This window comes from Ochotona curzoniae, unplaced genomic scaffold, assembly GCF_017591425.1.
Source record: "Ochotona curzoniae isolate NIBS_2020 unplaced genomic scaffold, NIBS_Ocur_1.0 contig_3520, whole genome shotgun sequence".
Lineage (NCBI taxonomy): Eukaryota > Metazoa > Chordata > Mammalia > Lagomorpha > Ochotonidae > Ochotona > Ochotona curzoniae.
The window spans coordinates 31,206,691-31,232,379 of record NW_024465894.1 but is presented as its reverse complement, the minus strand read 5'-3'; the positions used below and the strand labels follow the sequence as shown (position 1 = coordinate 31,232,379).

The window sequence follows — 25,689 nt, the reverse complement described above, 5'->3', positions numbered from 1 at the left end:
AGAGCATTATATATTTACAGTGTTAATCTATCCCCACTCCAACTTTACCCCTGTAGTCAGTCTGACACTGACCACAATCCCAAAAGAGCTTTCTGACGGAGGGGATGGTCATTCCCACCCAACTAAAGAACATGTGAAACAAACAACTAGGCAGTGTCGTGTTACAAGGCTTTACTCATCACCTGGGTTTAAGCAGAAGCCCTGGCAGCTGGGAGGAGCGGGAGGAACAGGGAAGAGGCTGGGTGAGGACATTAACGGGGGCAGTTGGGGAGGGGTGCAAAGCAAGACCCAGCTGGACGCTCCAAACCGGATCTTACAAGTTCGGTTTTACACCTCTGAAGGTTCACCCATCCTGTCTCCATCTCAATTTCTTGTATGCGGAAAACAAGTGGAGGGATGCTTGGATAAACATGGAAGACCAAACAGATTAACCATGGTATTTTTTATTTTCTCCTGAAAAATTTTTAGAAGATCCAATTTTACTTGCAAATCAGTTATAAAAAGAGAAAAATCTTCCATCCACTGGTTCACCTCCCCCCCAACTGGATGCAATGGCCAGAGTTAGAACGGTCAATCGAAGCTAGCAGTCACTTCCTCCAGGTCTCTCATACGGGTCCAGAAGCCTGAGGAATTGAGACCATCCTCCACTGCTTTCCCAGGCAGCCAGCAGGGAGCTGGATGGGAAGTGGAGCAGCTGGGACCAGACGCAGTGCTTGTACGGGTTACTAACTCTGTAAGCAGAGGATTAGCCTGATACACCATGATGCTGGTCCCAGAATTCATTCTTGCTCCCCCTCATCTGTTGGTTCACTTGCCAAATGCCTGCAACAGTTGGAGTTGAGCTGATCCAAAGACAGGGGCCATGAGCTTCTTCCAGGTCTCCCACACAGGTGTAGAGTCCTGAGGCTTAGGGCCATCCTCTACGGCTGGATGGGAAGGTGGAGCAGCTGGGATTAGAACCGGTGCCCATACAGGATCCCAGAGCGTGCAAGGTGAGGACCTTAGCCACTAGGGCGCTACCACGCCGGGCCAAGGATTATTCTCGTACTAGTACTGCTACTTTTCCTAGACCACCTACATTTCCACAAGCTCTGACCCAGACTGCTTTCACTGCAGTCTTGCTTGCCATTGATTCCATTCCAGAACGGCCTGGAGTTCTGTGATGCCCTTGACTGCTGGTCATGCCCTGGGTCTCTCCTTACCTCCAACGCAGAGGGCAGACTCCACCAAATGCTCTCTCGCCTCTCAATCACCTCAGATAACTTCTCAAAGCAAAGCAGCTCACCAAGAGGGTGCATCTGAATTAACCTGCAATCCTGACTGCAAAACACTGCACTATTTCTACTGAGAACGCTTTGCTTTCATCCCCAGATATATATAATACGAGCCTTTTAAAAATATGACTAAAATGTAACTGAACAGGACTCTCTTCATCATCAACTTGGTGCCCAACCAGCACTAATGTGAGAGAAGATGCAGTGACAGCTGTGAAGGGCAGGGCCGAGGCCAGGTGGCCATGCTCATGCACGGGCAGTGACTCGTGGGCACCAAGTCCACCAGTGCAAGCCTTAGGGCAACTGTGAGAAATCGCCATTCGGCGCAATCACTGGGATAACCAGCCCTTTTCTCACACTCGTCAGCATTCTATGTGGGGCAGAGTTTACGGTGACTCATCAGATCCTGCAGCAGTTAACTGCAGGTTAACATGCCAGCCCCCACACTGCACACATACGTGTGAGCACTCCACATGGCCAGGCAGCATAAGCGTGGTGTTCATCTGGAAACAGAGTGAAGAAACTAGCATTGTTGTCATTGCTATTTATTTCTCTAGATCATGAGCAAGGAGATAGCATGACAATGGTGCTAAAAATGCAAAGTTGTCCTTGCCCTTAAGGGGCTCACAATCTTATTAGGGAAATACAACAGGCACAGGAGTGGGCTCCAAAGATACTGATACTAACTTACGCCGACTTGAGAAGGCAACAGGGCTCCAGAACACCAGATCGGCAGTCACGAAACCCAGATTCTCAACTACAACCCAACAGTCAGAGAACCTGCAGGCTCTTAGCCTGGCTGCACACTGCAGCAGTGAGACCCCAGGGTTCTCTCTGGGCTGCTGTGGGGGTTCAGAGCAAAGCTGAGGTGACGGTTGTGGAGCAGCATGCGCAGGACGCAGCAATGGCAGGAGGCGGAGAGAGAAACAAGGCGGCCCCGAGGCGGGCAGCAGAGGGGGCTCGGAGCTGGAGGGAGTGGCGTGCCACAGGTACGTGAGGGATGTGGGGAGCAGGCAGCCCGCTGCAGTCACCCCCACGTACCCGGGGGCCCAGGAGGGCAGTGAGCACCTCCTCCCTGCCATGCCCAGTCACAGGGCGCCATCCCAGAGTGAAGGAAACAGCAGAGGACAGTGGCAGCAGTCGAGCAAACACTCCCCATGGTTTCTAGAAAGTAAAAAATAACTTAACATTAGACTTCTACATTGCACAGCTGGTATTAATGTACTGTCCCATGGTTACATGTATACTAACTCCAAGGTGACACCTTTAGGGAACATAACTAAATCTCATAATCTAAGAGGACACGACGCAAATTATATTATGCCCTTAATGCCAACACTGGTTTTCTACTGTGTTCCACATACTGTGGAAATAAAATTGGTGAAGACAAGGGGCATTGCAGAGCCCCACGCCTGGTGGGTGAGCCACACTGCGCTTACCTGGAACGGACTGTGATGGAAGCGTGGGCCGGGAGGTGTGAGCGGGGTGGAGGGTTAAAGCACGAAGAGGTGGCAGCAGGAGGCGTTAAGACACTTCGTTCTCTTCTGAAGGCATTTCAGTCTGGGCTCAGAGGTGGATGGCTTCAGGACAAGCAGTGTGGCAGGAAACGACTCGGGGAAAGAGCTGGGAGGCTCGGGCCTGACCCCGACACTGGGGGGTGTGCGGCAGCACCCCAGAGACCAAAGGGCAACAGCTGCAGACAGATCTGTTGCCGAACACTGGCTTCTAAGGTCAGAAGAGTTGTTCCGTGCTCTTCTCAACAAACCAAACTGCTCCCAAGCACAGCCCCCTACTGCCTAATGTCCTCCTTTCTCTCCCCCTCAACCATTGCCTGAGTCTTCCAAACCAGACCTGGAACTGAAAAGGCACAGGGGAAAAGCAAAGAAATGGTACTAAAATTGTACATACACGGCTAAGGGAGTTATCCTAAAGTAATTTGTACAAAGGTCTGCAGATGAAAAAAGCACACTTTCTGGAGTTTTCTAAAACTTCCTAATTGACAAGCAAATGTTGGTAAATGCCATTCCCCTTGGGGAAAGCACATAGAAGCCATGCAGAAGATGCCAGCTCCCTAGCCTCTTCCATCAGAGGCCAGTGTTACACACACCACACCAGACAAGGTTTCAGACCTCATCTTCTCAATCACAATCTGACCAAATCTGCATTGCTTATCTTAAAACAAAACCAAAAAAGAAGCCAAAAGGTACGTGTGAATTCAAGTCTTAGGTTCTCAGCTACCACCAAAATATGCCCACACACGACTACACACCTGGGAAGACATGCAGAGGCCTGATGAAGGCAAACAGGGTGGGCACTACATTCCAATTTCTGATAATATTATAAAACCATTATGCAAAAAAGTAACTCCTTCTTGAAATCCCATTTCATAATGAGGAAAATAAATGTCATTTTATTTAACATTCATTTTTTAAAGTTACAGTTACGCTAACATTATCTATTTCTAATGAAAGAAACCTTAGTACAATCCTAAAAACATGCACAAGCAATCAGTAAAGTTTTCTACATTCCTAAATAAATTACCTGCATGATATGCACTTACTAATGAAGAAAACCAATACGAGCATTCAGGACATTCATTTTTCTGCATGGAGATTTAAACTACTATAACACACACACACACACACACACACACACACACACACACACACAAATCCACAAGCAATGGTGTGTAAAAGGTAGTGAGAAAACTTAAAATCAGCACATTTAATATGCCCATGAGCAGGCTGTTGTTTCAGGTGTCCTTGGCATCTTCTTACGCTCGCCTAGCACCACAGATGCAGGACTCGACGGTAAACGCGCACAATCCCGGGCTGGAAACCTAAAGCACACACTCAGCGGACTCTGCGCACTGCCATCTACTCTACCAGGTACGCAGTACACACTCTAAATATTTTACACATTAAGTTACCCTGCAGCATTTTGGAATTTTGACATTTTTGCAAAACAACTTCTGAAAGACTTAGGAAACAAATTCCAAGGTTCACCTCCAGGCGGTTTGGTTAAGTGGAAAATGGCAGCAGCCCCAAGGTTCATTCGTCCTGAATGGAAATGATGTGTGCATGCCAACCCATGTAAAAAAAGGCCTATACACACAGATGGCACAGGGACTCGGGCGGTGGGAATCACCAGTGCAAATGCATGCATTTGAGGTACTTATTTTTTTTTTTCATGGTCAGGTATAACTATGCATAGTCATTTTCCTCAAGTGCTAGATTTAAGACCTGATGGAAGGAGAGGTTGTCAGAAGGTAAATATGAGCTATCGCTATTGCTATAGCTAATGTCAAAGTGCTATGCTTTTAAGGATATTTATTTAGCATCATAGGTTTACACTTTTAGTTCGAAACATTTACTAACCAATAAATTCTCTCATTGTAAGGAGACTGACTGGTAATTATACCTGGCCAAGTGATTTAATAGCATACTTGAAATTCTTGCAAGAACTGTAGTGAAAGAATAAAATACTTCATTATTGCTTCATTGGACTGAGAAACCCGCAGGCATAGCTAAGCAACGCTCGGCGATGGAGGGCGAGCACCCACATGGGTCCGCAATGAGCTATGCGTTCTCCATGCTCTCAATGCCGTTGGCATCCACGTGGATATCCGGCTCCCCGCAGAGAGACGGCACAAAGCGGTTAACAGTGGGGCACAGACAGCTCTTCAGTTCAGGCAGTTCTTGCTTCAGCCGTTCTAACTGCTCCACTTGAAATATATTTGGCTGCTCAGGCATCCAATCATATATCCTATGATGAAACAAAGACAAAAATACACAAAATAGTATGATCTTATGGTTTATTCATGAGTCAGGTTTAGCATTTCCATGGGAGTCTGTGTCCACAATGCCTAGAATACCCACATTGCAGTTTTATAGACTTCTCTTTCCAGGATGGGTGTGCAGCACACAGAGCAGGATAAGCTACCACACTGGAATGCTGGATACAGTGCTGGCTACACTGCTTCCCATCCAGCTTCCCGCTAATGCACTTGGGGAAACAGAGCACCCATGTGGAGAGCAGGATGGAGATCCAGGCTTCTAGCAGTGAGGCCATCTGATGAGGGATGCAGCAGATGGAAGATACCTCTCTCCCTTTCAAATTGATAAAACAAATCTTTGCCCAGTTGAATAATACAGAATAACAGCCTAGCTCTTCTATATCCCTGCTTACTAAAGTATTCAGAGCAGTGATGTTTTAGCTTATTACTAGTGATTCCTGAAGTACCTGTCTCCATGTTAATCTCCCCCCAGAGTCCTGGGTTACAGGTGCGAAGATACCAAGAGGCTTCTGACTTCCAAGTCACTCAGAGCCACCTGAGAGCTGCTCATCAATGAAAGAAGTGCCGTGAGGTCCTGTAGTGCAGGCAGGTCAACTTGGGCTTGCACGCCCAGAGGGAATACTGGCACTGCCTGCCAACAGAGCAGGGTCACTCCAACTGAGACATGAACACCAAGCAACTGCAGAGACTTTTCCAAGAATACCTAATGGCATCACACTAGAGAAGTTCTGAAACAAGACACAAATACATACTAGCTCTACAACAACAAAGCCTTTCTGTTAAAGCCACGTCTAACAGAAGGGAAACTGACTTCAGGATCAGGACATCAGAAGAAGAGAGCATCCAACATCATTCTTGCCCTACATTCCCTAAAATAAAAGTAGGGCCCGGCGTGATAGCCTGATAGCTAAAGTCCTCGCCCTGTATGTCACGGGATCCCATATGGGCACTGGTTTATGTCTCGGCTGCTCCGTTTCCCATCTGGCTCCTTGTTTGTAGCCTGGGAAAGCAGTTGAGGACGGCCCAAAGCCTTGGGACACTACACCTGCTTGGGAGACCCGGAGGAAGCTCCTGGCTCCTGGTTTCAGCTCGGCTCAGGCTGTTGCAGCCATTTGGGGAGTGAACCAGCACATGGAAGATCTTTCTCTGTCTCCTCTCTGTAAATCTACACACACATGGGGTAGTTGTCAAGGCGCAGCAGGATAAGCCAATGTCTGTGTTGTCAGCATCCAAACGCGAGCTGCTTTAATCACGGGAGTTCCTTGTGTGAACCAGATCCCTGTGGATGCTCCCCAGAAGCCAGTGGAGGAGGGGGGTCCAAGTGCCTGGGCCTTGCACCCACGTGGAAGACCCAGCTGAAGCTCCGACCTCCAGCCATTTAGGGAGTGAACGAGCAGATGGAAGAGCCCTGTCTTGACAGGGAACTCTGCCTTTAAAATAAACCAATCAGAGGCTCCTTCAGGTTGGCTCAGCTCCAGCCACTGCAGCCACCTCAGGAGTGAGCCAGCAGATGGAAAATCTTCCTCTGTCTCTCTTCTCTGTAAATTTGCCTTTCCAATAAAAATACATAAATATTTTTTAAAAATTTAAAAACAGTACAAAATTCCTCTTGAACTCCATCTGAATAGGAAGAAGTTAAAACAGGGAAGACTGGTTTTGGCACTAAGCCTCAGCCTGCAGTGCCAGCATCCCATACAGGTACCGGTTCATATCTCAGCTGCTCCATTTCCCACACCGCTCCCTCTTACAGCCTTAAGAACGCATTGAAGGATCACTCAAGTCCTTAGACTCAAGTCCTTAGACTCAGGCACCCACGTGGGAGATCCAGCAGCTCCTGGCTTTAGATCAGCCCAGCTCTGGCCATTGCGGCCATCTGGGAAGAGAATCTACAGATGGAAAATCCGTGCCTCTCCTCTCTTTAACCCTGCCTTTCAAATGAAAATAAATCTTTATTAAAACTAAAAAACGAAAAACAGGGAGGATGAGGTGAAGGTTTGCACGGTAGTATCTCTCTTCTCCCTGATGCAAAACTGGCAGCCGACCTGGATCCAAAGGGTAGGTATGGAGAGAGTGGCTTTCACCGTGCATTACAGTTCTAATCTCCTGAGCTAGGAGGCCATTGGGATTACACACGATGAAGCCCAACTCAGCAAGCAGGGAGAGGGTCCTGCTGCAACAGATGCAGGGGCTGTCTGGATGACTCCTAGCCTACACTGCTGGGGCCTTGCCACCCAATGGCAGACTCAGAGGGAGTTCCACGCTGCTGCTTCAGGCCAGCTCAGCACTGGCAGCTGGAGGTGGCTGGGCTGTGACAGTGCATCGAAGATTGATCTCATCTCCTTTCCTCTGTCATTTCTCTTTCAAATAAGTAATTGAGTTTTAACTTAAAAATAATGCTTTAGTGGGGCCTGGCATTACAGCTCAACGACTAACTCCTTACTTTACAAGCATCAGGATCCCAAATGAGCACTGGTTCATGTCCTGGCTGCTCAGCTCCTTGCTTATGGCCTGAGAAAACAGCAGCATATAGCCCAAACCTTTGGGACCCTAGACCTGATTTGGGGACCTAGAAGACTCCTGGCTCTAGATCAGCCCAGCTCTGGCCATTGCGGCCATTTGGCGAGTGAATCAGAATTGGAAGATCTTTCTGTCTCTCCTTTCTCCATAAATATACCTGCCTTTCCAATAAAAATAAATAAATCTTGTTTTTAAAAGTAGGTTTATTTTGAAGCAACAACGTTTGGTATACAATGCATAATTTTTTCACAATAGGCATTTTTCACTAACTTAATGAAGACCTAATATATTGATTTCAGTGGATGGAAGATCTTTCTGTCTCTCCTCTCTACAGATTTATTTTTCCAACAAGAGTATTTTTTTAAATGCATTTGCATGAAAAAAAGAAAAGAATAATCCCTTCACACACTCAATTTCCAACAAGCTTTTTAGATCCAGTTCCTTGTCCTAGCAGGCAGTCAAAGATTCTCCAATTCTCCTACACTGAAGACTGAGAAGAAAACTCCAAAAAGCAGGGAACAAGAAGCCTGAATGGTTTCAGAGAAAAACAAGGGATCTTCAAAAAGCTCATAAAAATGTAATTAAAAGACATTTTAAAATATTTGCAGAGTGGCTTAATCCACTGTATCACAACATCCACTCAAGCTGTTTCTAAAAATACACATCTGTTCAAGGAACAGCTGAGCTCCTGCTGTGCCTTATCTACCAGCCTAACTTCTGAAGATACAGCAGTGAACACACATTAAGCCTTACCCTCATGGAGCTTATGGGGAGGAGGAAGGCAGATGGGAAAAGCCAGGAAGAAAAACAATGAATACGCAGTGTGGCAGGCGAGATGAGATGGAGAGAGATGAGATGGAAGAAATTCAGGAAGCACACTGGGAACAGAGGTTATTTAGAACTGGCTGTTGAAGGAAAGCCTCAGTGGGTGGCATTTCAGTCTTCAGTCTTTGTCTGTGGGAGAAAATGCCAGAGAAGGAAAGAGGATTGGGAGGCAGGGGGGACGTGGAGGGTAGAAGGGGCCGGCACAAGTACACGTCAGGTCACATAGCATCTTTGGCCTTTCCTTTCTGTGATATGGACCACCAGCTGCTGTGCTGAGCAGCGGGAAGGATCTCATGGCACCGACCACTGCAGTGGGCCACATGAGACGGGAGAGGGGACGTAGCAAGCAGACAGACTGCAGCCACAGCTTGAAGATGGTGCAAATGAGGCTTTGTCTGACAGGATTTGGGGCATGAGATAAAGGGCCATGACATGGAAAACTTCTAGCAGCCTAGTTTTGATCATTTCCTAGGCCCATGAATGGTGTTAGAAATACCCAGAAGGACGTTGGCAGAAAAGGTTCCTCTGCCCAGACAGAATGTCTGAATGGCAGAGAAGGGGATGAGAGCATGGCGAGTCCTGGGGAAGAAGGCCATCCTCGTATTCAGGATGAACTCAGCATGTGAGCTAAGGCCAGGCTCAGCAGGTGGCAGCAAGCTTCCAGGAGGGTCTAGTTTCTTGCACAGTTGGAAACAAATTCAAAACAGGCAAAGCTCAAGGCAAACCCCAGGCCACACTCCAGAACTTTAACTGTAGGGAAAGTCTGACTTTATCTGTAAGATGAATGCTACACTTTGCCAAATATGGAATTTTTCAGTAAAGACAGATACCTATCATAAACGAGACCATTGACGCCAAATTCCTTCAATTTCCTTCTGTTTTCCGGGTCGTTGGTGTCATCACCCCAGCAGAACACAACCAGCCCCTTGGCTCGCGCCTCCTGCACGTAGGACGGGTTCCTCAGCAGGTCTTCAGTGTGTGCGTTTATCCCCTGAGGACAAAGGAAGGCATCAACCACAACATCATTAGTAAAATGTGCATGGAAAGAAAATGTTACACAGAGTTCCTACCAATTTTAAATGAGTATTTCATTTTGACATATATTTAGAATAAACACATATTAGTAAGATTTATAATACTCATGCAACTTACAAACATGCAGGCATTCAATGTGTAAAAAATGTAATGGAATGCACTATCAAAACAAGATCATTATTTTACATGATTCAAAGGCTATCATTTTACATAATTCAGAAAATCCACTCAAAAAATTAAACCAAAACTCAATGCAGGCCTGTAAGAAAAATCGTATTCTGTTCAATGTAACTGCGTTCATTCTGAAATCTTTAAGTACAGTTATCTGCTGTGTATCATTTAAGCCTTCTACCATTAATCGTGTAGTGTAACATGAAACTTATTGACTACTGCTCTAAAGCATCAAACAACAGAAATTTTAAAATACAAATTCACTCACTAGAAGATTTTCAAACTGTGCAAAGCTCATTGCAATGGGAGTTGTTCGAGACCTGAGGTCCATGAGTTCTGGGTAAATGTCAGACTTTCCTTGAGTCAAAAATAATATGGGATATTTGTTCTGCTTTTGTCGAACCCTAAAAAAGGTAACAGAAGGAATTACTTGGGGAAATTGCTATTATATTGTTTTCAAGTACCAGGAAACACTAAAAATTTAAGGAAACAAAAAACGCATAATACCATTGCTTAGACATAACACCATTAACCTGTGCTTAGTCACAGAAGCAACTTAAGACCTTTTCTGCAAACAGAACAGAACACGAAAATGGGCACTGAGAGCCCGGGAGGGACTTCAGTCTGGTGAGCAGGTGACTGCAGCACATGGGCACAGTGAGGCCCTGGGACCCAGCAGGTCCGAGTGGGGGCACCCCAAAAAGCTGGCATGTAGGACACGACAGTAGGAAAACCAAGCTTGCACTGAGGCTAACTCCCTGCCCTCTAGTTCCCGCTGCTACCTGAAGCGCAGACTACATTCTAAGAGCGTAAGAGAATGAAAACATCACTCACATTGTGCAAATATCTGCATCGAAGGAAGAAAACACTATTCTCCTCTTGCCAGAGTTTTCCAAGACAGTTTTTAAAATTATATCCAAAAACAGATTCATGTCAAAATATGTGGATAAGTTACCATCCCACATTCCATCCTGTATGGAAGGGAAAATGAAACACATTACATGCTGCAAAGCACAGAACTGGAAAAGAATCTTATTTACTTTTCAAACTTTAAAAGCTTATTTTAATGTGTACAAAGATATAACAATGTGACAGGATATAGTAAAAAAAGATACTAAGATGAAGCAAAGTAACATAAGCACCATCCATCATTACCCTTTTCTGTTTCTGGCAAGGGTGGCTAAGGGGCTAGTGTAAAACCACTGCCTGTGATGCTGGCATCCCACTTGGGCACAGAGTTGCGTCCTGGTGACTTTACTTCTAATCTAGCTCCTTGCTAATAACGTGGGAGAAGCAGCAGCCACTGGCTTAAGGGCTGGGGAGCTAGACACGCAAGGAACCAGATGAAGCTGCTGGCTTCCGCCTGACTGCCCCGCTGGCTGTGGCCACCTGGGGAGTGAACCAACAGATGGAATCTAAAAGAGGAACTATAACCCCCTTACCTGAATCCCACACACAGCACAATTTCAACACTTATAGTCTTCATGTCACATTTTAGATTTCTAGGCATGTTCATTTTACTTATCTATTTTTTTAAAAGATTTATTTATTTTTATTGGAAAGGCAGATTTACAAAGAGAAAGAGAGACAGAAATGTGTTCTGTCTGCTGGTTCACTCCCCAAGTGGTCGCAATGGCCAGAGCTGAGGCTCGACGGGAACTGGAGCATCCAGGACATGAACCAGCACACATATGGGATCCCAATGCATGCAAGGTCAGCAGTTAGCAACTAGGCTATCGTCCCAGACCCACTCCTAGTTCTGTATTCTTTGACCCACATCTCCCCATTATCCAAAAATTATTGCCCTGTCATTCCACAGGTGAGCTCACGCAGTATTCTCCTGCTGTGTCTGACTTATCTGGCCTAACATAATGTCCTCCAGGGTCACCTGTTGCGGCAGTTGACAAGATGTGGTTCTCTGTGGTTTTCATTACTCCGTTGTACACATGTGACAGTTTCTGATCCACCTCTCTGTTGATATACTCTTTGGTTTGTCTTCCTATCTTGTCTATTGTGACTATCATTGCAATTAACATGGAGTGCAGATATCTTATTTTGGTTCCATATTCAGAAGGACTGCTGTGTTATACGATTGCTCTAACTTTCTTTTCCATGTAAATGCCCAACAACAGCATATAAGAATTCCCTTTTCCACAAACCCTCACCAACATTTACCTTTTAACCTTTTTGATGACAGTCATACTAACAAATGTGAGTTGGTACTCAGTTGTTTTATCAACCACTATTTACACACAAGGAAGCCAAAGAAAGGCCTGAAAACACTGATTTATCCAAGACCACACAGCTCCTTAGTGATGGCACAGCAAAAAGAATATGGCTACACAGAGCTGAAGTCTATTATTATTTTAACATATTTCTATATATAACCCCCATAAATGATAAGGCACTTCACTAGCTAAGACCCTATTAATTATGAACTACCAGCTACCACAAAACCCCAAATAATCCTATTAATTATAAAAGGGTTATTTTCTGTGAAGCACCAGTCAAACTCTCATTATTTGGGCCTTAAACCTATCAAGCACAGTAAAAAAAAATCTAAAACTATGGAGCTATGATACAAAAAGCCTTAACATTCAAATATTAAATGTCTTAAATATTAACTATGAAAATAACTCCATAATCTCAGAACTAACTCATTAAGACAATCTTGGTTGAGCCTATACTGTGTTAGCCAGAATCAGAATGACATCACTGTAATGAACCAAGTTCAGGATACTGGTCCAAACGTCTGATGAGAAATCCTGAGGTTCCAGTTACTCTACTTCTCATCTACTTTCCTGTTAATGTGCCCGAGAAGGTAGGAAAAGATGGCATGAGCACTTGGGATCCTATCACCCAGCTGGAAAACCAGGATGGAGTTTCTGGCTTCAGACTTCAATCTGGCACAGACCTGGCTGGTCTAGCCATTTAGAGAGTGAACTAGCAGATGCAATATTCCTTTTCCTTGTTATCTGGCCTTTCAATAAATAAAAACATATACATATGCATATGTATACTTAAATTTTTATTGCTCTCTGAGAGGGAGATTAACAGAGAAGGAAGGAGACAGAAAAAGAGAGATCTTCCATCTGCTGAGTCACTCTCTAAATGGCCACAATGGCCACAGTTGAGCTGATCTGAAGCCAGGAGCCAGGAACATCTTCCTGGTCTCCCAAGTGGGTGCAGGGCCAAAGGACTTGAGCCATCCTCCGCAGCTTTTCCAGGCCCTAGCAAGGAAACAGAACTGGAAGAGCTGGCACTTGAACCGGTATCCGTATGGGATACTGGTGCTGCACGTGGAGGAATAGCTGGCTAAGGCAACACACTGGCACCTACATTTTTTAGAGTGCATTGCCATATTTCTAGAGTTAACATATAGAATATATTTTAGAGTTAATTAATTTTAGAGTTAACTAGCTCCACGAAGGCAAGGCCTTATTCTGTTTTGTTCACTACTTCTTCCAAGCACTCAGAAAAAAAAATCTAGTCAACAGCCACTTTTTGACAAGTATTTGTTGAACAAGAAAAGATTAAATTCAGGAGTGATTTAAAATACATTTTCAGAAATTTCTTTTCCTGCGAAACTATTACTACTCAACAGAAAACGACTCAGTAAACTACCTAAAAATATATATATTTATAGGATAAATAGAAAAAAAATCAGATAATGTTCACTTTTTAAGTATCCCTGGAAACCATCTGAATTAATTTCCACAATACTTTTCAAGTACTAACTTATCAATGTAAATGTACAATATGGATTAACTATAAAGGCCAAAACACACTATGTCACTGAATGGGCCACAAGGAGATTTCAGTTTTGCTTTTTCTATTAAAACAGTCAAGAATGAAGGAATTTTTTAAAACTGGGAGTAGAGAAGAATGAAAACATCTGCTGTACACAGAACTACTCACCCTTTGTTGACAGATCCATTTGATTTCAATGTTAAACCCTACATCTTCTGGCAAAGAATCTAAAACCTGGAGTTTTATTGGTTGGTGGCGAATTGTTGTTATTGGTCAGACAGACGATAGAAAAATAAGTAAAACAGAATTATTACCAAAGGAAATCAATAAGCATATATCACTAGTAAGTATAAAATGCTTTGTTTCCAGCATAAAACTTTTCTCAAGCTCAGGCTAAGCTGGACCGATTTCTTTTACAGTGAATGAGGCAACATCTAAGACAAGCAATCACCGCCCACCTGAGTCTACAGTCCTTTCCTCCTCGCTACTCAACACTGACCGCCAGGGACCGAAGGCCTGGACCATGTTCACCGAACTGTATTCAACCCACCCAATGCTCAGTATATAAGATAAAATTCAGCACTAAATAAGCCCCATTTTGAAAGCATGCACTTCTGTATCATGATAAATCACTATCCGTGTCTAGGAAACTGATTGGTATCAGACCCACAACGAGGGAAGGCCAAGCAGGCCAGCAGAGTCGGTGGGCGCCCACACAGGCCAAGCACTCACTGACCTGGACCTGCTAGCGCCCCCCGGCAGCTCCGCAGGCATGGCACTGACCGACTTCCAGAGCTTCCTGGTGAATTCCTGAAACTTACCTATCACTGAGTTTTCAGGACACTTATTTTCGCTGATTGGACAATCTCCAAAAGCTATGGAAAGCTACTAAACCTGGCAAAATGCCACCTCCCATCCCCCTCCTGAGCCCTCTCCTTCCTGTTCAGACACAGAAACTAACCCACTGTGATGAAAATGCTTTTTCATTTAAGCAGACATAACTCAATGGTGCTAAGATTTATTCTAAAGCTGCCCCGGGCGGAGCCTTTGCGGTGCCCATTTATGACAACAAAACTGCTGACACCCTGCTTTCCTCAAGGAACTTACCATCTTAAGAGAAGGAAACGGCTGATTTTCAGAAAAGGAACTTTCCTCTTCCACCACAGATTCTAGAACATCAAAGTACAGAAATTAATAAATAAAATGCTTTATCACTAAGATTCCCAGCATGGGGCTAGAGTAACCATTGCAGCTCTTCTTATCAGAAATTTGCATGGCCCTTACACTTACTACTTTCTTTTTTGTTTTTTTTTTTAAAGATTTGTTTTATTTTTATTACAAAGTCAGATATACAGAGAGGAGGAGAGCCAGAGAGGAAGATCTTCCGTCTGATGATTCACTCCCCAAGTGAGCGCAATGGCCTATGCTATGCCGATCCGAAGCCAGGATTGTTCGGAACCTCTTCCGGGTACTCCACACGGGTGCAGGGTCCCAAAGCTTTGGGCCATCCTCGACTGTTTTCCCGGGCCACAGGCAGGGAGCTGGATGGGAAGCGGGGCTGCCAAGATTAGAACCGGCATCCATATGGGATCCCGGGTGTGCGAGGTGAGGACCTTAACCACTGCGCCACCATGCCGGGCCCTATACTTTTTTTTTTTTAAAGATTCTTTTATTTTGGGCCTGGTGTGATAGCGTAGTGGTTGAACGCGCCAGGATCCCATATGGGCACCAGTTCTAATCCTGGCAACTCCACTTCCCATCCAGCTCCCTGTCTGTGGCCTGGGAAAGCAGTCAAGGACGGCCTAAAGCCTTGGGACTCTGTACCCACATGGGAGATTCAGAAGAGGCTCCAGGCTCCTGGCTTTGGATTGGTTCAGTCCCGGCCATTGTGCTCACTTGGGGAGTGAATCATTGGACAGAAGATATTTCTCTGTCTCTCCTGCTCTCTGTATATCTGACTTCGTAATAAGAACAAATAAACATTTAAAAAAAATTTTTAGAAAAATTTTAAAGCAAACTTATGGAAGAGTTTCAAAACTTTCATATCAAAACAAAACTTTTAATTTCACTTTTTTTCTTCTTTAGAAAATGTGCTACTTAGCTGAAAGAATTACAGCAGAGAGGCAGGGAAAGAGGGAGAAAGAGACACAGAGACAAAAAGAGACATCTTCGATCCATTGTTTCACACCCTGGATGGTTGCCACAGCCTGAGCTGAACCAGTGTGAAGCCAGAAGCAAGGAGCCTGCAGCTTCATCTGGGTTTCCTGTGTGGGTGCATGGGCCCAACCACGTGGCCATCCTTGTCTGCTCTCCCAGGCCACAGGAGGGCGCTGGACGGGAAGTGGAGCAGGAGGTGGACCATGCCCCCATGGATTATCAGCATCACAGGCATCGCTTTACTTGCTATGCCACAAAGCCAGCCCCTGCTTTTACTTCTCTACAAGCCTCAAACGTAATCACAAGCAATAATTGTTCTTTCTCAATGAAACTGAGTTTCTGACCTTTTTTAAAAGACTTTTATTTGAAGTATCAAAAATCAAATCAGAAACTAGAGATTAGGAGGATCTATAGCTACTAGTGTGCTTTGGTTATCATTCTTATTTGTTACGAAATAATTGGTATTTTAAGATACAAAATAACTATCAAGTTTTCTTTTTCAGAAAATAAGGACCTTGCCATCTGTGGCACAGCATGTTAAGCTACTGCTTTCGATGCCAGCATCCCATTTTATGGAGTGCTGGTTTGAGGCTAATTTAGCTCACTGGTGGTGTGCCTAGGAAGGCAGCACAGGACAACCCAAGTACTGGGTTCTTGTCACCCGCGTGTGAGACACGGGTGGGCTACCTGGCTTCTGGTTTGGACCTGGACCAGTAACAGCTGCTACAGCCACGGAGAGCAGTATAAAAGTCTCTGGAAACGTAAAAATGCCTCCCTACCTCTATGGGGGACGGTAAAATGAGGGATGTTGTAGGACACTGAGGGAACCCCGACACAAAGGGGGAAAACACAGTAACCTGCTCACAGCTCACAGTGACGGACTCAACTCGCAATGACTAAGAATGCTTAGCAAGGTTAAAACTGTAAAGGATTCTGATCATCAAGTTAAGAAAACCAAGTGGTTACTATACACACATTTATTAAGTTAAAAGTCGACATGCATGAGGCCTTCACATTTATAAAATTGCATTCAGATGATTCAGTGTCATATTCCTTAAAATGCCTGAAGATCTGTCACAACAGGGAAGGGGCCACCCTGTGAGCCCCCATCACCAGACAAGCGCTCGGACACTGCTTCATACCTTTTCGATCCTTAGACTTCAGCGCAGTCACATGAGAGAGCTACAACACCAAAGCATACAATGCCATCAGAAAAGTCACAGTGATGAGAAATGGCTAATCAAGTGTAAGAGCATTAAACGTGGACTTATTAACTTCCCTCCAAAATGCAAAAACCAGCGTGGTCCTCAGGGTTGCCAGAGAAGGTGGAAGGTGTAGCACAAACCCAACCTCCCACTCTGTCACAGCAAGGTGAGGTATACTCTCAACCAAGGCATAACGAGCACATAGCCATCCCTGTGCGCAGACAACGTTACTGAATATCAGCATGCACCAGCAGTCTGAGGGCTAAAGAATACATTTTATTCTACCGTTAATACCTTTAACAACTGGAGTTGGTCAAATGTTAATTCCTTTACTGGAATTTCAAACAATTCAACTGGATCAGCCTCAAATTTCTACAAAAACAAAAACAGAAAAATGGGCCCCAAATTATCAAGTGTTTATATGAGACAAGCGCAGTCACTTACCACACAATGAAAATCATTATTAGCCAGTGTGACTCCATGCAAGAAAACCTCCTTGCCTGACACTTCCTCTCAGCTCTTGCTGTTTAAAACAGGCAAGCACGGAGGGTGGGGAGAACCTGCAGAGAAAGCCTGCAGGGAGGAAGTTGCGGCCTGTAGACACCCCGCTGAAGACAGGCAGAAGGCAGGTGGTGTTTCGTCATTTCCTGTCAGGCTGTCTAACATCTAATACACTGCCATGCTTCCCGACCAGGATGTTCACATCAAGTACCATACGGTCTGTCTGAGCTTCATCCATAAGCAAGTTTGTTAGATTCTAGTGTCATATCAAGCGATAAGATGTGACTCCTTTGAACAGATCACTATCATCGGGCAAGGCAGCAGAGGCTGGCCCTTGCAAGCAGGTAGGAGACCTGCAAGAGGCCACTGTGGCTACCTGGGGAGTGAACCAGTGGATGGAAGATTCTCTCAATCCCTCCTCCTGTCTCTATAACTCTGCCTTTAAAACAAGTAAAAATTCTTTTTTTTTTTTTCTTTAAGGAAGTAAGACCAAGGAAAAATAAAAAGGAAGATTCATTTTTCATTCCATCATCTTCTGAAATGCTTACATTTGTTTCTAATAAATATGAATTTTTTGGTAAGAAAAAGGCCCCTTAAAATTGTTACAATTCAGCCTATAATATATGCAATTCAATAATTCTGTTACCCAATAATCAACTCATTCATGTTATGCTTTAGTGTGTAAAAGCCTAGCAAAAATTGGGATAAAGAATAATTTTCATTTTTTAGAAAGAATACTCAGATTTTTAGAAAATCCATTTACCTCACTCTCGGCTGTAAAGATCCTTTTCTACTCCATCCCTACTCACTTCACTTGGCATTAGTGTTCCCCTACAGCGATACGACCAGTTCCATTTCCGCTCCTGCCTGCACTTGGGTCAAGCAAATAGATGCCTCTCCTTCTCCCTGTTGGCAGCAAGCCACAGTGACGCACCTCCAGGACTGTGACTTACACATCATGAATCAGTGCTCACTTCGGCAGCACATATACTAAAACTGGAATGAAAATCTGCTATCAGGAGCCTGTCAAGTCCTTTTTTTCCCTGAGTTTTATTTTATTTTATTTTATTGGAAAGGCAGGTTCACAGAGGCAACACACAGGGACATCTTCCATTTGCTGTTTCACTCCCCAAAATGGCCACGACGGCTGGAGCTGAGTGGATCTGAAGCCAGAAGCCGGGAGCTTTTCTAGGTCTCCCAGGGCACGTGAGCCATCCTCTGCTGCATTCCAGCTCGCAAGCAGGGAGTTGGATGGAGATGCTGCGGCCGGACATACACCGGGGCGCACAGGTGTGGCATCACAGGCTCAGGTGCAGGCCCTGCCTGCCCACTCCGACACGCAGAACCTGGGAGTGTTCTACATGTCAGCAAACTGATTTTAAGACAATTTAGTTGAAAATGACACTTGGAATTTTTGAAGAAAATACTAAATGAAACCTAAGTTGCTGAGAAGTCACTTGGTTAAATCTGTGCATTCAAAATTGAGACATGTAATTATTACATTATGTTTAGACAGTATTAATCGCACTTTTTAAACAATGTATGTATTTCCAAATCTGATTTTAGACTTTCCCTGCATAGTCCGGTTAAGGCAGTCTTAGGGGAGGAAGGCGAGGACTCTGCTGCCTCCGGGCTGGCAAGCTGACCTCGCCCTGCAGGTCACTAAAGGCCGGCCTGGAAGCCTAGCTCGGGGCACTTCTCTTCTGCCCCCTGCCCTTAAGTTTATGCCACTTCCCTGAGGCTACTCTGGCTCCAAAACACTTTCCTGATTTTTTACAGTAGCTCTTCCTCCTGCTTTAACCAAATCCTGTCAGTCTAATTTAAAGAGCAAAAGCACAAAACAAACAGGGAAACCTAAGAAACCAACATAATATTCCCGGTTTCCAGCCCCAATTCAGTGACAATGGCTGACCGAGAGAACCCATCTGGAATGTCCCTTGGTTAGCAACACAAAGGACAAATTCAGCAGAGAGCACAGCGCGGGAAGTCAGTGTCCCCAGGTCCTCACTCTGGGGCACTACACGCCGGGAAGTCAGTGTCCCCAGGTCCTCACTCTGGGGCTCTACGCGCCGCAGGAGGAAAGCACTGGCCGACTCGGTCAGCAAGTAACCAAGAGTACAAGCTCCAGTGTGTAAGCGCTGGAACCTAACACAGGGTTTAAAATGAAGGAATTTCAACCTACCTTCTTCATGGTCAAGCAACAGGTGAGATCGTGATAGACCACGGGCACAAAGTCCTTTGAAAGGTGAACATCAAATTCTACAAAGGCTGCACCCTGATGGACAGAAGTATGGTAGGTATTTTCAAAACATTGCTTGGTGCATAACATATATCTAAAAGTAACACAGCTTAAGAAACTTTTTGTAAAATAACAGGCTTGTACATAAGAACATGAAACTCCATGCTGATTTATTTCTTCTGTAAGAAAACAGTAACCTTTACCTGACAAAAATAAACAAATAATTGGGTACTGGAGTAGAACGCGGGGCCCAGCGCGTGCAAGGTGAGGACTTTAACCACTACACTATCGCGCCAGGCCCACAAGGTTTTTTGATTAAAACTGTTCAGATGCAGCTGCTTAAGATACTAAAAGTAGAAGCCAGTGGTGTAACAGGTTGCGCCACCACCCGCAATGCCAGCAGCCCATATGTGTACCAGTTCAAGTTCTGTAAGCTCCACTTCCAGAGCAGCTCCCTGTCAGGTACTTGGGAAAGCAGTGGAAGACACTGCCAAAGCTTGGGCCCTTGTACCCATGCGGCCGACCAGGCTTCTTGGCCCGACCCGTCCCCCCTCTGTGGCCATCTGGGAGTGCGCCAGCAGATGAAAAGGCTTCTAACTGTGCCTTTTGGATTGAATAAAAAGAAAGGCAATGAGAAATTGGTGTGCAGAGTGGGACCTGATTAAAAAGTTTCACACAAAATCACCATCAAGTGCGTCTAAAAGCATTATTTCCAGTACATGCAAGGTGAGGATTTAGCCAGTAGGCTACCACACTGGGCCCATGATTCTGTTTTCATTATACTCTTCACCATGGATCTAAATACCAACACCAAGACACAATTCATATTCTCTTAGAATCATGTTCAAAAAAGAAATGTTAATTTTTATAATTAATCCTCTTTAAGCTTTTGGCGTACACTGCAGGGGGCTGCCCTGAGCTCTATCAGTCCAGTTATTTACAAAATGCTACTTACGTGGCTTGCAGCATTTCTTAAGGAAGCAATAGTATTTTCTTGAACTTTAGCCAGCCTGAAATAGAGAAATATAGCTAACTATAGAAGAGATAAAACAAGTATAAAAAGTTAACTGTATTTCAACAGTGGAAATAGTACTTATTTTCTATATTGAGTTTAGTTTCACCATCCTAAATGCCTGTGACCATCACGTGGCTGGTATGTGCATTTATTCTATAGTTTCAACCTCAAGCAGAATATAGAATATTCAAGCAGAACATAAACATTCTGTAACATAGGACAACCGATTGGATCTAGAGGCTTAGTTTATAAAGTAAAGATACTTCCAGGCAGGGGTGATGGGATCTGCAGCACATGGGAATTCCCATAATCTCAAGCCAACTCCCCCTTGTTGGTATGTAAATTCCTCAATGAGAAATTTAACACAGTCAATCGGTGTGCAGAGTGAGACCTCCTCCCTCAGCCTATGTGACCCTCACTCTGTAAAATCTGGATGCTGCTAATAAACCTCATGTATTGACCATCAGTCAGTAGTCCACGCGTATGATTTTCGGCTCCATGCACCAAGTCCATCGCTGCCGGACTGTACTGCACGGTGCAATGGAGAGGTAACCAACTGGGGAAAGCAAGCCTTTTCAGCAGCTTGATGAAACACACACAGAGCCTGCTATCTGCAAGGAAGCTTGCAGGGGACCTAACCCTAGTAGACTGTGGGAAGATAGGAAGATACACTGACAGCTTAGAAGTATCAAACCACAATAACAGGCCCTGCGCTGTGGCCTAGTGGCTAAAGTCCTCGCCTTGAACACACCAGGATCCTATATGGGAGCCAGTTCTAATCCTGGAGGCTCCACTTCCCATCCAGGTCCTCACTTATGGCCTGGGAAAGCCGTCGAGGACGGCCCAAAGCCTTGGGATCCTGTACCCATGTGGGAGACCTGGAAGACGCTTCGGGCTCCTGGCTTCGGACTGGCACAGCAGTGGCCGTTGCACTCACTTGGGGAGTGAATCACCAGACGGATGATATTTCTCTGTCTCTCCTCCCTGCATATATCTGACTTTGCAATAAAAACAAATACATCTTAAAAAAAAATTAAAGAAACACAATAACAAGGATGAAGAGGCTAGCATGGTGGTATAGCATGCTAATCTCCACCTGCAGCACGAGCATCCCATATGGGTGCCACTGGTTCACATCCCAGGAACTCCACTTCCCATCCAGCTTTCTGCTTACAGCCTTGGAACACAAAGGAGGATGGCCCAAGTCATTGGGCCCTTTCACCAACATGGGAGACCTGGAAGAAGCTCCTAGCTTCAGATCAGCTCAAGTCTGGCCACTGAGGCCATTTGGGGAGTGAACCAGAGGATGGAGGACCTTCCTTCCCGTAAAATTTGTCTTTCAAACTGAAATAAGTAACTCTTTAAAAAGAGAAAAAGAACAAGCACAGAAAGGAACAAAGTTTATTTGGCAAGCACCTGAGGGTGCTCTTTTAAACTGTAATTTGACTTACAGACTTAAAATATTCTAACAATAAGCACAAATCTAAAAGCTACCACAGCATCACTTTAAAAGCATGTGAAACTAAAAATATCAGTAGAATACCTGTGGCCATGCCTACAGCACTGGCAATCATATAATTTTACAAAATGGAAGCGGAGGCAGGTATTCTTCTCTTGAGGTCTGGGCAGGGATGCTTGGAGCAAAGCAACACCACGGATCACCTCCCCCAAGCCCAGCACCACACACACTGAGCTCACCAAAGCTTTCTGCCCCACGCTCTGCTTCCTGGCTTTCCACTTTTAATGGCTCTCTCATCACCAACTCAGTACAATACTAAAAGGACAGACCACAATCTTAACTGAGAGTAATCTCTTATTTGAAATTACATTTAATTCCCAGGGTATTAATAGCAGCAGCAACTGACCCACAGTGGTCAAACCAACAAATCATCCATCAAACATGAGCTGCCAATTGCCAATTGCCTCAAACATTCAACCTACTGGGCAGTTGTTGTAGAGTTGCCTGCACCTCGATGTCCAACATCCAATGGTATTCTCGGCTTCCAGTACTTGGAAAATGATGACTTCATATCACAATTGTATCCTGGTATTGGCTTAATAATTATAAAGTCAACTTTCATGGAAAAGAGAAGAGAAAGGAACAAAGACAAAGATTACTGAAAAGGCCATTATGAGCCCAATTCCATATAAATTGCACTTAAATCAGTTTAATCCCTCACAAATAGAAAAAAATTAAAAATAAAAATCAGGGCCAGCACTGTGGTAAAGCAGGTTAAGGCAGAGGGTTAAGCTACTGACTGTAATGGACCCAATTCAAATTCCACTTCCCAGCTAATCTGGGGAAGCAGTGGAGGATGGCTCCTTGCACCCACATGGAAGACCCAAAGAAGCTCTTGGCTCCTGGCTTTCCATCAACCTAACTCCAGCCACTGGGGCCACCTGAGGAATGAACCAGCAGATGGAAGATCTCTCTCTGCAACTCTGCCTTTCAAATAAATCTTCTAAAAATTTAGTAAATCTTTAAATATTTTTTAAAAAATCAAGCCAAGATGGATCAAAGTCAAGCTTCTAGAAAATTTAAGCTATTTAAATTGTCGTACCAGAAATCTAAATATTTAATCTCCACCACCTCCTAATACTCAATTTAAAACTAATTAAGCCCCAATAAAATTGCTGACTCTACCCTGACAAAGTGCTAGACTTTACCAGCGCGTATACCTAGAGTGTCATGACACACAGAAAGGGCAGAACGCTGCGGTAGAGGCTACAGTTGAAGGATTATATTACTGTACCTATAAAACCGTACAATAAAAAATATTGGGAAAAAAACTAAGTAAAACCCTACCTAACCAGAATTTATTTGTATGGGTCCCTCTGCCACTCCAAACTTACCCCTCACTTTGCCGATTGTTTTCCTGGAGTTCCTGCTCATGATGGGCAGGGTGAGGATGCCAGCACTCTTCCCGCTCTCGGCAATGGTGGACGACAAGAGGCACGCTGTACCCACGTGTCCAGGCAGGGCGTCTCCCTGAACTATGTGCTCACTGAGATCCTCCTAGAAAGGGAGGAGCAGAGAAACGCGACTTTGGCAACACTGTCAATCTCAACACCCAAGAACTCTCTTAAAGGGACCTCGGTCTAGGTGGGAGGATAAGAAACATGATCAACTCCTAATTAGGTCATGTGGATGGCTTCATAATAAATGCTAGATTTTAAAATGCAACATACTGATCCATCATAATCCTGCTGTTAATATTGCTTTTAATCTTCTAGCCCCAACTACATGAATCCCAATCCCTGAAATTCCTAAGCACATTTAGAAATTCAAGATGTATTTATAAAGAATTTTAAACATACATATTTTCAAAAATCTGTTCACATGGGTGCATTGTAGGGATGCTAAGTGTTTAGGAAACCAAACACTCAAGATTACACTGGGTATTTTATCAGCCTAGTTTGGAAATGAAATTATTTCCAAAACTGGTAACCCAGTCAAACAGAAGTTAGGATACTGGTGGTCAAGGTTTGATCCCTTCACCACAAAGATTTATGCTTTATTCTAGAGGAAATGGGAGTAGCGGTGGCAGGCAAGGTGTGACAAAGGCAAGCAGTGCTTGCGGCTACTGTCCTGGGCACACAATGAAAGCAGCTGAGAGAGCACCAAGTATTATTCACAGGAAGTCTCCAAACAGCTAGGGAGCTACTGAGCTCACTGCGAGCAAGCAGCTCAGGTCCAAACAGCTGAGCACAAACTTTACAACTCTTGGCTGTTACACATGTGTAACACCAAGTAAAGCTGCGGAGTAAGGTCCACTGTCACAGTAAACCCCCATAATCAAATCCTCAAAATACCCCCAGTAAACGACCGACTTGTGTCAGGAGAAGACTTAACCATGCTGCTGACATCACGCTGCCTGGCCCTCTACTGGTCCTGGAAAACTCCCCCGCATACAGCTCATTTATATTTAGATTTCTTAATAGGCTCAGACATCAAGACATCAAGTCTTGATTTAAAACATCATTCCCCTACAGTTCTTTTAATTATATTTCTAGCAGTACTTGAGACTGTCAACTGTAGGTCACTCAGTGAGCTAAAATGCATACAGGAGTAAACATCTGAAGTACTGCATGAATCACAGTTTATAACGAATAAGATTAAAATCAAATCACATGAAATATTAAGCTGCTGGGCCAGTGTCCAGCTGTAGCACTTGAACCCCCATCATGAGTGCTGGTTCTAGTCCCGGCTACTCCATATCTGATCGGGCTCCCTGCTAATGGCCTGGGAAACGGTGGAGAATGGCCCAAGACCTTGAGCTCCTGCACCCATGTGGGTGACCTAGAAGACGGTCCTGGCTCCTAGCTTTGGATTGGCTCAGCTGTGGCCACTGTGCCAATCTTGGAGGGAACCAGTGGATGGAAAATCTGTTTTTCCCTTTATTTCTAAAACTCTTTCAAGTAAAATAAATAAATCTTTTAAAAGCTCCAGCCTGCACTTTTTTCTTTTTAAAGATTTTTTTTTTTTAATTACAAAGGCAGATTTACAGAAAGGATAGACACAGAGAAAGTTCTTCTATGAGCTGCACTCTTAATCCTCACTCTGAATAACTACTCACCTCAAAAAAATCGAAGATCAGTTCCAGGTTATCTGGTTCCATTGTCTGGATGCTGTACTCGGTCCAGCGGTCAGGCTGTAAGCCATAGCCACACTCGGGCTGGGAGTGCCTGCACTTGAACTCATGATCACTTATTAACGAGATCTCCAAGGTATTGGACATTTTATGAAGGACAGTGGGGGAAATCCTATCGTCATCATCTTCCTCTGGACCCTCCAGTGTCAACTTCACCCTACAGGATGGGAAAAAACAAGGAAATGCAAACAAGTGGTACAGGAAGAAAACTCACACAAATGTGACCGAAACACTAAATGAAAAGGGAAGGAGGAAAGGGAAAAAGGAAAAGAAGGGAGGCAGGAAAGAAAGGAAGGAGTGAGCGAGCACACACTTGGCCGAGAGGTTAAGACAGCCATCTACACGCCACGCTGGAGGGCCTGCGTTCTATGTGTAGCTCCAGCTCCTGACCCATGCCTGCCAGTGTAAATCTTAACAAGTGACAGTGATGGTTCAGTCATCGGGCCCAACTGCAGCTGCAGCCCACCCAGCCACTGCAAGCATCGGAAGAATGAACCAGCCACGTCTGGGAGAGCTCTTTCACTCTGTGTCTCTACTTCTCAAATAAATAAT

General features: G+C 44.6%; 1 protein-coding gene across 1 annotated transcript in view; it reads right to left on the bottom strand.

The window, feature by feature from the left end:
- Positions 1-1,803: 1,803 nt before the first annotated feature.
- Positions 1,804-25,689, bottom strand: part of GPCPD1 (glycerophosphocholine phosphodiesterase 1) — a 46,159-nt gene continuing 22,273 nt past the window's right edge. The window contains exons 7-19 of the mRNA XM_040980988.1: positions 25,063-25,294; positions 23,339-23,501; positions 22,427-22,559; positions 20,426-20,480; positions 19,414-19,506; positions 17,025-17,102; positions 16,668-16,707; positions 14,476-14,537; positions 13,537-13,602; positions 10,453-10,589; positions 9,887-10,022; positions 9,243-9,403; positions 1,804-5,039 (exon numbers count right to left, since the gene is read on the bottom strand). Of these exons, the coding sequence (XP_040836922.1) occupies positions 4,853-5,039; positions 9,243-9,403; positions 9,887-10,022; positions 10,453-10,589; positions 13,537-13,602; positions 14,476-14,537; positions 16,668-16,707; positions 17,025-17,102; positions 19,414-19,506; positions 20,426-20,480; positions 22,427-22,559; positions 23,339-23,501; positions 25,063-25,294 (1,543 nt within the window). The 3' untranslated portion in view covers positions 1,804-4,852. The remainder of the gene's footprint in view (positions 5,040-9,242; positions 9,404-9,886; positions 10,023-10,452; positions 10,590-13,536; positions 13,603-14,475; positions 14,538-16,667; positions 16,708-17,024; positions 17,103-19,413; positions 19,507-20,425; positions 20,481-22,426; positions 22,560-23,338; positions 23,502-25,062; positions 25,295-25,689) is intronic.